The sequence below is a fragment of the Terrapene carolina genome, unplaced genomic scaffold, assembly GCF_002925995.2.
Source record: "Terrapene carolina triunguis isolate 2854851 unplaced genomic scaffold, T_m_triunguis-2.0 Scaffold93, whole genome shotgun sequence".
NCBI lineage: Eukaryota > Metazoa > Chordata > Testudines > Emydidae > Terrapene > Terrapene triunguis.
In genome coordinates this window covers 25,211,606-25,225,181 of record NW_020664444.1, presented here as the reverse complement: position 1 = coordinate 25,225,181, position 13,576 = coordinate 25,211,606, and the positions used below count along the sequence as shown (strand labels likewise).

Here is a 13,576-nt window from a genome sequence, read left to right as displayed (position 1 = left end):
TAATGCATTCTTTGAATAAAACACTAGTTCAACACATGTGGTAGCATAATTATCTGATGCTTCACAGAAATATGAAGATACCTTATAATGTCACTAACCAATTATACAATATATGGAATAAAAAGTGAAAAATCCATCCCAACCCCTGAAGGGAGTTAGCTTACACCTTGAAGCACAATATCTGACTACTCTTATCTCAGTTTGCAGATGAATAAACGGCATCTCATGCAGCAGCTAAATTGCCATACAATTGTTTCTTTTGGTGCACAATTATGCTTCAGAATCTAAGCTTTCATTAAAAAAACCTCTAGATCTTATGATTGCTTTCAAAATGTGAAAACAATGTAAATCTGTGATGTCTCTCTGAGTCTGCAGACAGCCTGAATTAATACCTGAGAGGTGTAAATTGCCCATTCGCTATTATGGGTTTTTTAAGAGATGCTGGCAATATAAGTTGTACTTGTGTCTGAAATATATTAATGTTACAAGCGATACTAATATTACAGTAACAAAGAAATTGGGGGGGGGGAGTCATTTTAGTTTCTTTACTTCAGTCAGGACCTCTTGCCATTTCTGTTATACAATAAGAAAATAATTTGTGCATTTGAAAACATTGTATATAGCCAGTTTCACTGTTTGCCTTGTACAACTGGCAATATGAGATTTCCAAACAGCAACAACTTAAAAAAAGGAAAACGTGTTTTACAAAACCACAAAAATTGGTAGGGAAACTGAAAAGCAGGTGTAGTAGCTGAAACTACTTTGAACCTATCTTTTGAAATTTCAACTACATTTCAAGCCAACAGTATGGCTAACTCAGAAGTGTACCGAGAATAAACACTCATGCTGTTAACTATTTTATTGCTAACGATTTAGCAAAAATATCAACTCATTACTTCATTGTTGCTGGATGAAGTGCCAGATATTAGCATGGGCTGTAGCAGGCCAGCCAGTTATCAAGATTTTAAAAGTCACCTCGATCCCCAACAAAAACGGGAAAGAGCGCAACATCCTTTCCCCAGTACCAAAGTCCTCAAATGCTGCTATAAACAGAATGCCTTCCTAGGTTAACAAAATAACTGTTCTCCACCAGAATCTCAAAACCTTCCCTTCTTTTGTAACAATCATGCACGATGGTACAAAAATCTGCAACAGATTAAAGATGAAATATTTTGGGTTAATGTACAATAGAATATAAAAAAACCAAGGGATATTTTCCTAACTGTACTGGAGCAAAGAGCAGCCAAGAAAGACAGTTTGCAGGAGTCAGTGTCCCATAACCTAGGTGTACAGTGCGACATAAGATACAGGACCAGACTATGAATACTACTGTGTGTCAAAAATTATCGAGTCCTTCTAAAATTCAGCCACAGTCTTTTTTTTAAGCAGTGAGTTTTACAAACAACCTCTCCACTAATTTCATAGAATAACCCATTGATCTTGTATTATAGAACAGTTTTTAAAAAGGGAAGAATCAGTTTTCCCTTTACCTTTCATAATTCTGTAAACATCTGTCAACACCTCTTAACTCACCTTCTCGCTAGATTGACTAAATTATTAATATACTTAGCACTTGTGTTTTGGGGCACTCCACTATGAAGCCCTCTTTAATCCAAGGAGCAGTCACAATATGATTTTGTTTCCTAACACTTGGGCCAGATCCAAAACCTATTTAAATCAAGTGTACAATTCCCATTAACTTTAATGAACTTTGTATCAGATAAATTCAGCCAGATAAATTCAGAAGATTTCCCCCAAAACCCACTGTTATTTTCCTTTTTCATAAGGGGACCTTATCAAAATCTTTACCAAAATCAAAGTTATATCCACAGATCATTACTGTCTAACATTGTTAAAAAAGACTCCAAAAAGGTTAGAAATGTTTTATATCCTTATTGTGAATCTGTGTTGATTTGACTACTCCCTCCCATACCCTTCCCAAAGATATTTACCAAAGTGGTGTACTATATCACTAGATTCAGTTTCCCTGGGATCAGTATGACTCATTTTGTCTAATTCCCAGGATGACCCATGGCACTTCATGAAAAAATATAGAAATGAGATTAGGGATGTCCCAAGCTTTAAGAATACACCCGTTTAAAGAATTCATCCTTGTGGTACATCTTGCAGAATCACTATTATGAGATCAAACTTAACTGCACAGCAATCAGAGTTATCAATGAAACATCTACACTGACCTCCTACATTAGCCCTTGTCTATTTTCCTTTTCTCCTTAATGCTTCCTATGGTGTACTGGTGCAGAAAGAACTCTATATTAGTGTATTTGATCCCCTAATTTAAGAAAAATCCAGTTTTGTCATGGAGAACCCTGCTCTTTTTCAAACTTTATCTTCCCCCCATTTCTCCCTCCTACAACTAACTCATCACAGAAAATAAAGTGCAGAGAAACAAACTAGTTAACATTGTAACAAGTACTAAATTATTGCTTCTTATAGGATGTTAATATCTTTTGTAGTAATTCTGAAGATCATGTAAAACTTTGGCTAATGCAAAATATGTCAGCTCACTCACAAGGGTGTATTGCACAAAGAGCACTTTACTGTGATGTGCACGGCCTACAGTTTATTTCTGGGCACAACTCAATGTGTTGGTTTTGATGTACAAACTCCTAAGTAATTTGGGACCTAGCTACTTCAAGGACTGCCTCTTTCTCTCTTTATGCCAGTAGCAGGAATCAGCGGAAGTGCCTGAACTCAGTCCCCTGGTTTAAACAGGAGGCTGCTGGCAACACACTGTGAGGGGCCCTCCACTCTGGAACTCATTTTGCCCCTTAGTCTGACAGAGTCCAAGACTTCAGACTTTCAAAGACACTGAAAGCCCTGTTTTCTTACATGTCAGAGAACAGTTAGGTTATGAAGTGTGATTTTGTTTTTGTCTAATTCTCCATGATTAAATTTATGAGGAATAATCTCTTAATAATCTTTGCATTTCTAATTTACATATGCCTAGAGTAACTATTAGGTGAATCTTTCAAAAGTCAATTAAATACACAAATTGAGATATGCTACACCAGGGGTCTCAAACACGCGGCCCGCAGAGCTCTTCCCTGCGGCCCGCCAAGCTCCCCGCGCCCCGTTACTTTCTGTCGCCGCCAAACTCCCCTCTAACCTCCCCCACCCCCCAGTTATTATATGTGGCAGCTAAGCTCCCCGCGCGCTGCTCCCTAATGCGCCAAATTCCCCTCAACCCCGCCCCCCAGTTATTATATGTGGCAGCTAAGCTCCCTGCGTGCTGCTCCCTAATGTTTGGGGCTGGATCTCTCTCCCAGCCCCACCTGCTGGAGTCTGCAGCTCATGCTGACTCCGCTCCGCTGGGTTCCGGCATCACCTGCTGCCGCAGGGTCCTAGTGCCCCCCTCCACTAGGGCCAGGGCAGGCTGCCCTTCCCCTGCCCTTCTGCCCTAGTCCTGAGCCTCTCCAATGCCCCGAGCCTCTCCAATGCCCCTCCAATGCCCCTCCAATGCCCCAAACCCCTCATCCCCAGCCCCACAGCCCTCACCCCTGCACCCCCTCCTATCCCCAAACTCCATCCCAGAGCCTGTACCCCCACCCCCTACCCCAGCCCGGAGCCTGCACCCAGCACTCAAACTCCCTCCCAGAGTCTGCACCCCAGACCCCCTCTCCCATCCAAACTCCCTCCCAGAGCCTTAGGCAGGTGGGGGAGGAGTTTGGGGGGGCAGGTTCTGGGCACCACCAACATTTCTACAAACCTACCACCCCTGGAAGAGGCAGAGCAGGGGTGGAGTGGTGGTGCAACCCAGTGCGGGGGGCGGGGGCCTTTACTGAGTGTATATATTTTATTAAAACCGCTTGGAGGAGGAGGTGGAGAAGAGACGGGGCAGGGGAGGGGGCTCATGGAAGGGGTGAAGCAGGGGCGGGGCCAGGGGCAGCGACGGAGGGTGTCAGTGATGTGGCCCTCGGGCCAATGCACTAGTCCTCATGTGGCCCTCATGGTCATTTGAGTTTGAGACCCCTGTGCTACACCGAGTACATACAGATCCAATATAAAAATGTAAGAATATTTACTTATATATTCTAATTAGCCTTGAATTGGTTTTGTTTTGAAATAGTTTGTGTGTAGGTGGTCCCAAACATTTACTTTTTGTTTTGTACAATCTGCAGCCATAGCATACATATGCTTATGTTTATGTATAGAACCTATAAAACAGCCTTTAAAAGACATTTGATATTAAGACCATTTTTAAAAGTGCTTTTATATTCTGAAAAACAACCAACACCTTTGCAGACACTGTATGATCAAAGTAATTGGAGAAACTGCCTTTCCAGGCCTCAATATTCTTTTGCAATGTGTTTACAGAGTCCTAAAGTTTGTTACTTCTTTTGAAGCTGAACTTTTTCCAGTTCACCAAAACAGCTTTCTAAATAGGTAAGGCAATTTCAAATAGAAAAATGGCACAGAGTCTCTTCACGGTCAACGTTCTTCCTTAAGCTTGCAACTCATTTGAAACAGTCAATTTCCTCAAAGCTTCTGAAGTTGCATTGCTTGTTTTCTATATGAATTAGTTAATATAAAGGAATTTAGATGCAATACTTAAGGGTTTAATCTCAGCCTATTACAACAATGTACCGACAGCTGTATATTGTGTTGCAATAACTCCAACTTGCAAAACTACTTTATACATTTACTTATTGATACACCGGCTACTAGTAACACATTCGAACTACTGAAACAATTTCACCAATACATAAAGCCACATAAGTAATCAGCAAAAAAGTTTTAAAAGCAAGCATACCTATTTAATAGCTTGACATACTGATCAACATGCCCTGCCCCCGCTCCTCCTCCACCTTCCGGGAAAACAAACCCACCTCACTATAGAAGTTTATCAGTAACAGGATAATGGAGGTCTAGTGCAGATTGAAACATTGAAAAAAACAAATATTTTTGAAAGAAACAAGTTTTCTAAGGGTTATTAATTTTGCATCCTGCAAATCATCAAGTACATTTTCAGCACTACACAAATATGTAAATAATAATACTCAACTAAACAGAGTTAGGTAACAATAATTCTAACCCAAAGGAGTTTTAAAGTTATCAGCATTTTCTTCGTCCATATGCAGAATACAATACTTAAAAGTAAAGAATGATTAAAAATGGGCAACCACAAAACTGATGTAATAAACATTTAAGGAAATATGGACAAGTCACAAGCTCTACACCCTGTATTTCCCTCATACACACCCCAAATCACTTACAAATATCCTATGATGCCATGCAACATGTACTGACTTCTGGCTAAACTGGTTTAACTGCTGCAGTTTGGATGCACTACATAGATTAATTTTGTGATAAGTTTTCTGTAGCTATGACACTGATTTAGTGAAGCCAGACTCAAAGACTATCTCTGTTCAAATATGTACAAGGTTACAGTGCTTTTACACAGATGATTTCAGTTATGTTAGGATAGTTCCCTAGTAATGATAGGGAGTAGATTTTACTCCTATTCTGGATATGGTGGATCCACACACACTTAACTGGGAAGAGGGGGTGGAAAAGGTAAATCTGAGTTTTTGAAAATGTCCTCCTTCACCCTTTAAAATTAAGCTGTTCACTTCTCTTAGTCTTCCATCTGCCTCCCCAGATTTTGCCCATTTTATTTCTCATCCCACCATGTCTTAGTTTTTCTCTTTTTCCTTCCCTGGAGGATTCCTGAATCCAACTCTATCCCATTTTACTGCCCAGACGCTGAGGTCATATATCCATCCTCTGGGAGAAGACTTTGGATATACTTCCCTCAGCTGGCATGAAGTGGTCATCTGAGAGTGATACAGCACACATACTCCTTTCCCGGGGCCAACTACATTGCCTTCAGAAGGGCCCTAAACATTGCTGTTAAGGGAAACAATGGACTAAGCTGTGTTCTTTACCGGATGCACTGCAATTAAGCCTCCAGACTAATTTCACTTTATAGACTGCTCCCTTCCATCATTTATATCCCATCTCATTCAACCATCCCCCACCTCAGAGAAAAATGTCAAAAGGGGCTGGGGGAGAGAGGGTGAGAGAGAACAGCACTTTGATATGTAAGATACCCATGTTCAAAAGCTAAATTTAATGTCCATAAACTCAGAGAAGTAGATCAAGTTTATAACCTGAGTTTATCACTACCAAGCTGGGAGTAGTACGAGAGATAGTGGGGGAGGGGACAAAAAAAAGAGGGAATCTTGAATTGACTCTTTAATTAATTAAAGGGCAGAGCTGACGAACCTCAAAAACAGTTCCATCCAGTCCTCTCCATCCATAAAAATAATGGCATTATGTGGGATTCCAAAAGAAATTATTCTTGGGCTTCAACAGAGACAAGGACCACCACACAGACCAAAAAAAAAAAAGAATTTCATAACATTTCAACATAATCTGTATTTCACAAAGTATATTTTCTGATGTGGAATGAACCCTACATTAAAAATCTATGTAGATATTAAATTGTGAGGTGTTTATAACACTCATGAGGTCAAAAAAGTTAAAGGGAGGTAAATATTAGAAAGATCTGTAAAAAAAAATGTGATAGAACTTCAAAAAAAGCAAGCTAAACCATGAGAAAAAACATAAGAAATACAGTTTATAAAAGAAACCTGCTAAAAAATACTGTAGAAATCAATGTATGATAGTTCCCATTGCAAGTTCATGTCTAGCTTGCTGGTATAATACTGCAAAAAGTCCAATATTAGGTTTCATATGCAGATGCAACTTTTCACAGTACGTTTTTCCCTCCCTGCTCTTCCTTAATGACTCTGGTGTGAACTCACATGGAATACTAGATTTAGTTTTGGGCACTTCAAAACAGATAAATATGAAAAAGTTCAAAGAAAAGCAGGGCCGGCTCCAGGCACCAGGCACCCAAGCTGGTGCTTGGGGCGGCACCTGGAGGGGGGCGGCGCGGCGCTCCGGCCGCCGGGGAGAGCGGGGCTACAGCCGGGCTCGCCGCCCTCCCCCCGGCGCTCTGGCCGCCCTCCCCCCCCGCACCCTCCCCCCGGCCGGGGCGCGGCGCCCTGCGCGCCCCCCGCCGGCGCCCTGGCCGCCGGGCGGAGACCCGTGGCCCCGGCCGGCCACCCCCCCGCGGGCCCTGAAGAAAAGCAACAAAAAATTACCAGAGAGTTAGAGAAATTGACATATTAGGAAAAATTAAAAATGGTCAATTGGAATGGACTAAATAGGATTAAGGAGGGTACCATAATCTACAATTGTATAAAGGATGTTAACATCAAAGAGAGAAATTTACTTTCTATGACATGCAAGGGTATAACTAGGGGTAATGGGCAGAAAATTAATAAAAGGAAATGTAAACTACATCAAGAACACCTTCTAGATCAGGGGTCGGCAACCCTTCAGAAGTGGTGTGCCGAGTCTTCATTTATTCACTCTAATTTAAGGTTTTGTGTGCCAGTAATACATTTTAATGTTTTTAGAAGGTCTCTTTCTAGAAGTCTATAATATATATAACTAAATTATTGTTGTATGTAAAGTAAATAAGGTTTTTAAAATGTTTCAGAAGCTTCATTTAAAATTAAATTAAAATGCAGTGCCCCCCAGACTGGTGGCCAGGAACCGGGCAGTGTGAGTGCCATTGAAAATCAGCTCACCTGACGCCTTTGGCACATGTGCCATAGGTTGCCTACCCCTGTTCTAGATTAATTAGGCTGTGAAATAGTCTCTTTAGGGAAGTGGTGAAAGCACTGTATGGATTAAATATAAGCACCAAGTGCTTTGTATATGCATAGATCTTAATATAATTTACCTTGGAAGCAAGTTATATAGGCATTACATCAGGACCCCAGATTTTCCTTTGTTATATGATTTTACAAAACTTTCTTAGAATTTAGTACAGCACTCCAAATGAGACTTGCAACTGAAAAGCACAGTTTTTTTTAAATGACAAGCCAAGCTGCATCTACTACACAAACACTATTTGCTGTCCTTACAATAGGTACCCAGAAAAGGTCAACATTTACTGAACTCCATTATTTTTTACCTTTCCATACAATTCCTATATTTAAAATGTATAACTCAGCAAGGAACTATATTGTATCACAATAAATAGGGCTAAAAAAGTCAACCACCATACGCATCAAGAACCTGTATAATGAAGCCAACTCATAATACACCTCTACCCCGATATAACGTGACCCGATATAACACGAATTCTAATATAACACGGTAAAGCAGTGCTCCGGGGCTGCGGGGCTGCGCACTCCGGCAGATCAAAGCAAGTTCAATATAACGCGGTAAGATTTTTTGGCTCCCGAGGACAGCGTTATATCGGGGTAGAGGTGTACTACATTATTCTGTTCAATATGGCAAATAGGTTAGATTGCATAGCATATGGCCCCATAAACACTTACTCCTTATCAAGGCCTGTTGCTGCCACTTCTATATCTGCTGACTAAATTACACCTCTTTCCTATCTAAAATGTAAAAAAGTATTTTCTTATTATTTCTTTTTACAATCTGATCTTCCTGAAACGTCTACTGGTTCTGATATTTACACTTTATGGCCTACAAGATGTTCAAGGAAGAGAACAGAGTCAACTGGATCACAAAAGCAAAAGAAGGAAAGAAACAGGGACAGGTATCCACAAAGTGTCACATTCAAACTGGCAGAACTTAATTCCACTGATTCAATAGTTTTGTTTAAAGAACAGGAGTACTTGGGGGGGGGGGGGGAAATAAGCATGGGGAAATAGTTTTACTTTGTGTAATGGCCAATCTTTATTCCCAGTCTTTATTCAAGCCTAATTTAATGGTGTCCAATTTGCAAATTAATTCCAATTCAGCAGTCTGTTTTTGAAGTTTTTTTGTTGTAATATTGCAACTTTTAGGTCTGTAATTGAGTGGCCAGGGAGACTGAAGTGTTCTCCAACTGGTTTTTGAATGTTATAATTCTTGACCTCTGATTTGTGTCCATTTATTCTTTTACGTAGAGACGTAGTTTTGTTTGTAATTCTGCTCATTTGAAACTGTCCAGTGTAGCTTCACAGCAAATAAGTGAGCTGGCTTCACATAATTCAAAAGTCAAGATGTGCATTCAGTTTTCCATCATACATTCTTCACATACCTCCTAAATCTAATCTGATCTCCCAGTGGAGAATGGCATTTAACATGCATAAAAGTGTGTCAGATTTGAGAACTGTATTTTATTAAATAATTTCTCAATTTCCAAAGAGAATTTATCTCTCCTCAAGAAAGTATCTACACATCCACACATTAGAAAGTTGAACACAGTTCTCTACAGTAAAATAAGGGAACACATAAGCAATTACATGTCTTTCAGTAGAAAGGGAACAAGAGTCTAGACTAAATGATTTTCATGAGAAATTAGTTTAGATCAAACACTCCAAAAAGGTATAGAGTCTAAACTCTGTTAAGATTTCCATTAGTGCAAACAAACTCTCAAACAGATTAGTATGTTCATATGATCATTCTGAACCATTAGTGTGAATTTTATCAGCCTATGAGGGCTTGAATAGATTTCTGGAATACTGCTGCACTGAGATTTCAGAATTGGGATACATCCATACAATTAAATGGGAATGCTTACTGTAAAATTGTTGGGATCACCAAGAGGCTTAGGCTTACCTGTAAAGAGTTGTGTTCTCTCTGCTTATAGAACTCAACTCTGCAATGTGCTGAACACCGTTAATGTTCACTGACTTTAATGGGATTTGAAAGTGCTCAGCTCCCCACAGAGTGCTCAGTGCATTACAGGATCAAGCCCATAAAAATCAGAGAACCATTAAGCACTGTCAATACACTAAAGGACTAGAAATGAATATTGAAAGCAAGGCTGATAGCTGGAGGTTATGGCACATTCTCCTGGAAAACTCATTATACCCAAGACATTATGTTTATGCATACATACAAATAGGTGTGAACAGGTATTTTTTTTAAACCAATTCACCTCATGTGTGTGTCACTTGAGGTTACAATGAAAAAAAATCTAATCCATGTATGGCAATTTGGGGACAGGTTTTGGGGTTCTTTTTAAACAATGCCAGTCACTGAAATAGCACATAATGTGCTTTATCTATCATATTGTGCACTAAAGTCTTAGGTTTTAAAAAAGAAGGGTTTCACGGAATGTCCTTCTCATCATTAAATATAGTGAGCAGTGACTACAACCAACTTTCAGTAAAATAGCTTTATTAATCATAGTACCAATCCATGATTGGCTGTAGAAAATGCTAAATTTGCTAAAACAATTGTTGCATATTTCACAACTAAACTGGCCTTTGATGGTGACTGTTCTTGTTGATTTGAATACCTGCATTCATAATGATTGACACTTTTTAAACAATACTGAGGTGAATTCATATTTTTGATCAGCAAGACAAAAATCCATTAATATAAACAATACACAATAGTGGAGGGTAGTTATGGCTGGAATTCATGATTTGTTTCTGATAAGGTATTTACACATTTCCTACAGTAGAAACATGTCAGATTAAAAGATTCAGACCTTAGATTAAAAAAACATGCCAAGATTAATAAAAAGTACAATTGACTTTATCCCAAACAGGACCATTGAAGGGTATTGGTCTGGGGTAAAAAGCAAGACTGGAAATGTAGTAACCTCCCCTCCAAACCACTCTCCTGAGCAATGGCATGACTGTGCAGGATCAGGGTCCTATGAATACGTAAGAGCTACACATGGCCACAGAACCCCGTGCTAGGCCCCGTCCTGATGCATTTTCTGTAAATAAACCTCAGATCAGTGCCCCAATTAAAAATGGCGAGCATCTCGCGTGGCAGGCTGTGTGCAGATACAATGGAAGGGCTGCAAGGCAAAACCCTGCCGCGCGGCTCTCAGAGTCAACAACACAGAAGAGGGGGGCGGGCAGGCGGCTGCAGAAATACAGGGGCCGGATCCACTAGACGGAAAACAGAGCTGGGAGAGGCACTACTAAGGTCTACCCTGAGAAAGCAACCCAAAACCATCCATCGCTAGGCCCCATGACCCACCGTTCATCGCTCACCTACTGGGAAAATAATCAACAGAGAAAAAAACAAACCTTCCGACCACCCGCCCCCATGCCTGCTCCAGCAGCACATTCAGGAGTCACAGCGGCAACGCTACTAGGAACCCCTCCTTCGCCTGCCCTCCCATACACATCTGAATTCCTTGAACCAGCCCTCCCTCCCAAATAATCCTTCTCCTAGTCCTAGGAGGAAAGCTTCCACTTTAGGGTCACGCACCTCCGGGAGCACAGCCCCCTTTCCACCCGAATCCCCAGCCCCTCCTCTGCAGACAGCGAACCCCACTATCTGCACTGGATGAGTCCTAACTCAGCCGAGGTTTTATTGGAGAGCCCACCCCCACCCCTAGTTACTGGGCCCTTGGACCGCCACACGCTCCCATCCACACAGGGTGAGAGTGCTAAACATCCCTCCTCACCCAACAAAATCATCCTCCCACCATTAAACCGCATTTCCAGAACAGCCTGGGTGTCACTGCAGCCCACCAAATCAAACCCTTCACTTCAGCCAGGAAAACCCTGCCCTCAGAAGAATGAACCCCTTTTTCGAGAGGCCCCGATCCCCACCCTCAGCCATGAACCCCAATCTCTCCTCCCTGAATTAAGATATTCGTTTAAGGGTCGCACCCTAAAATCTGACCACTCCAGTGTATCTCAGCCCCAGGCACACAGACGCTGGAGCCTTCTCGGCCATACTTTCTAAACCCTAAACTTTCCCCAATTCTCCCCTTCACTAGAGAACTACAGGTAACACCCCGCCCCGCCCAAGGGGAGCCCCCATTCCCAGGTCTCTCCCCGGCCCCAGGCCAGGCCATCAGCACTGCTCCATTCCCAGCGGCCCTGGGGTTGCTCCGGTAAGGGGGGTGGGTTGTGGGGAAGAAGAGGGGACCGGAGAAGGGTAAGGGGGCGTGTTACGTAGGGAAGAAGCCTGGAGCGGATTCCTGGGAACCAGAGAGTTTGGAGCTGCTCTGGGGGCCAGTAAGTTAAGGGAATAGGGGGACGAGCCAGGGTCTCCGGGCGCCTTCAGGGGAGCCAGGGCCGCCTGCGGTGCCTGCTCCAGCCGCTCTTTACCTTCCATCTCCATGTCCTCGGGCTCGCTCAGCTGTTGCTCCCCGGGCTTCTGGTGCTGCTGCTGGTGGTGGTTCATGTCGGGCTGGGGCTGTGGCTCCGCGGCGGCGGCCTGGGCCTTTCCTGCAGGGGGCTGCAGGCCTGTGTTGGGAGGGCAGGGGGCGGAGGGGCGGCAGGGCCTGGGCAGCGGCGGGGCCTGGGCACCAGCCTCGGGGGGCTGCGGCTGGGCTCCGGCGGGCAGGGAGCGGGCGGCCGGAGGAGGCAGCGAGACGCGCACGTATTTGCTCGCTATTCGCCCAATCTCGGCGGCGGCACCCGGTCGGGGGAAGGGGGTGGGGAGGAGGGAACCGGCCGGGGGCGGCGGCTTCCTCGGGGGCCGGGAGATCAGGAGTTAGGGCCCGGCGCTTCCCCCTCCCCCGCCGGGTGTCCCTACTGCGGTGAGAGTCGGGGAGGCGCCGCGAGCCCCCGGCTCCCCAGGAGGCCGCTCGCTCGAGGCTGGGGCCCTGCTCCCGGCCTGCAGGCCTCCCTGCTGCCTGCGCCCGGCTCGCTGCTGCTGCTCCGCCGCCGCTGCTGCCGCCGCCGCCTCTATGGGGAGCGTAGCAGGCGCCAGGGCTTCTCTCTGCCTCTCTCTGTCTCTCTCAAAATGGCGGCCGCGGTAGCGCCGTGAAATGTCACATCCGCATGGGGGGCAGCGGCGCTCAGCCAGCCGGGGAGGGGGAGCAGCGCCGGGCCGCCGCCGCCACAGGAGGCTGGAGCGGAGGGGAGGAGTTACAGGGGCTCCATCCGGATGGACGCGCTGCACCGCCCGCTTTCTCCCGGAGCCTCTGCCCGGGAGAGGCTGCTCTCAGCGGAGCCCTTTGCTAGGGACCTGCCTGCCGGTGAGAGGCCCCTCTCCTCCCAACAGCTACTGCCTGGCAGAGCCCGCCGCCCCTCCACCAGCCTGCTGGCCTCTGCCCGGGACCCTTCTCCCAGCCAGGGCCTGCCTTGGGAGAGACCCCGCCGAGGGCCTCTGCGAAGGCGTCCCCTTGCCCTGTAGACCAGTGGCTTGTGCCAGGGGTCCCGCCACTCGACGGAAGGCCCTCCTTGGCAGGACCTCATCTGGGATTGCCCTGGGGATACGCGGCTCCCTCCCAAGGCCTCTGCAAGGAGCCCCTCTGCTTCACGACCCTTGTCAGAGAGACCACCTCCCTGGTAGACACGGCCCTCACTCTGGCATGGGGGAGGACAGGGCCCGATCCAAGAAAGCTGCTCTATTAGATAGGAACAAATCTGGCTCTCCTCCCCCGTTTTGACTTTACCTTCCAGAGAGAGAGAGAGAGATTGCTGAGCAATTGTCCAAGTCTCCTGCCAAGCCCAGCTCTGGGGTACTGCGAAATAAAGGGTTAGTTCATTGTCCACATAACTCTGGAAATAGCCATGTGTTTTCCAAGTGTTTAAAAACATCCATAAGAGGCTGGTAAAAGGGGGTATGACTAGGAGTAATTGGTGGTATT

At 44.6% G+C, this 13,576-nt stretch overlaps 1 protein-coding gene across 1 annotated transcript in view; it reads right to left on the bottom strand.

The window, feature by feature from the left end:
* The window catches only part of USP7 (ubiquitin specific peptidase 7), a 98,739-nt gene extending 86,276 nt beyond the window's left edge, over positions 1-12,463 (bottom strand). The window contains exon 1 of the mRNA XM_024194045.3: positions 12,087-12,463. Coding sequence (XP_024049813.1) covers positions 12,087-12,162 — 76 coding nt within the window. The 5' untranslated portion in view covers positions 12,163-12,463. The remainder of the gene's footprint in view (positions 1-12,086) is intronic.
* Between the last annotated feature and the right edge of the window lie 1,113 nt (positions 12,464-13,576).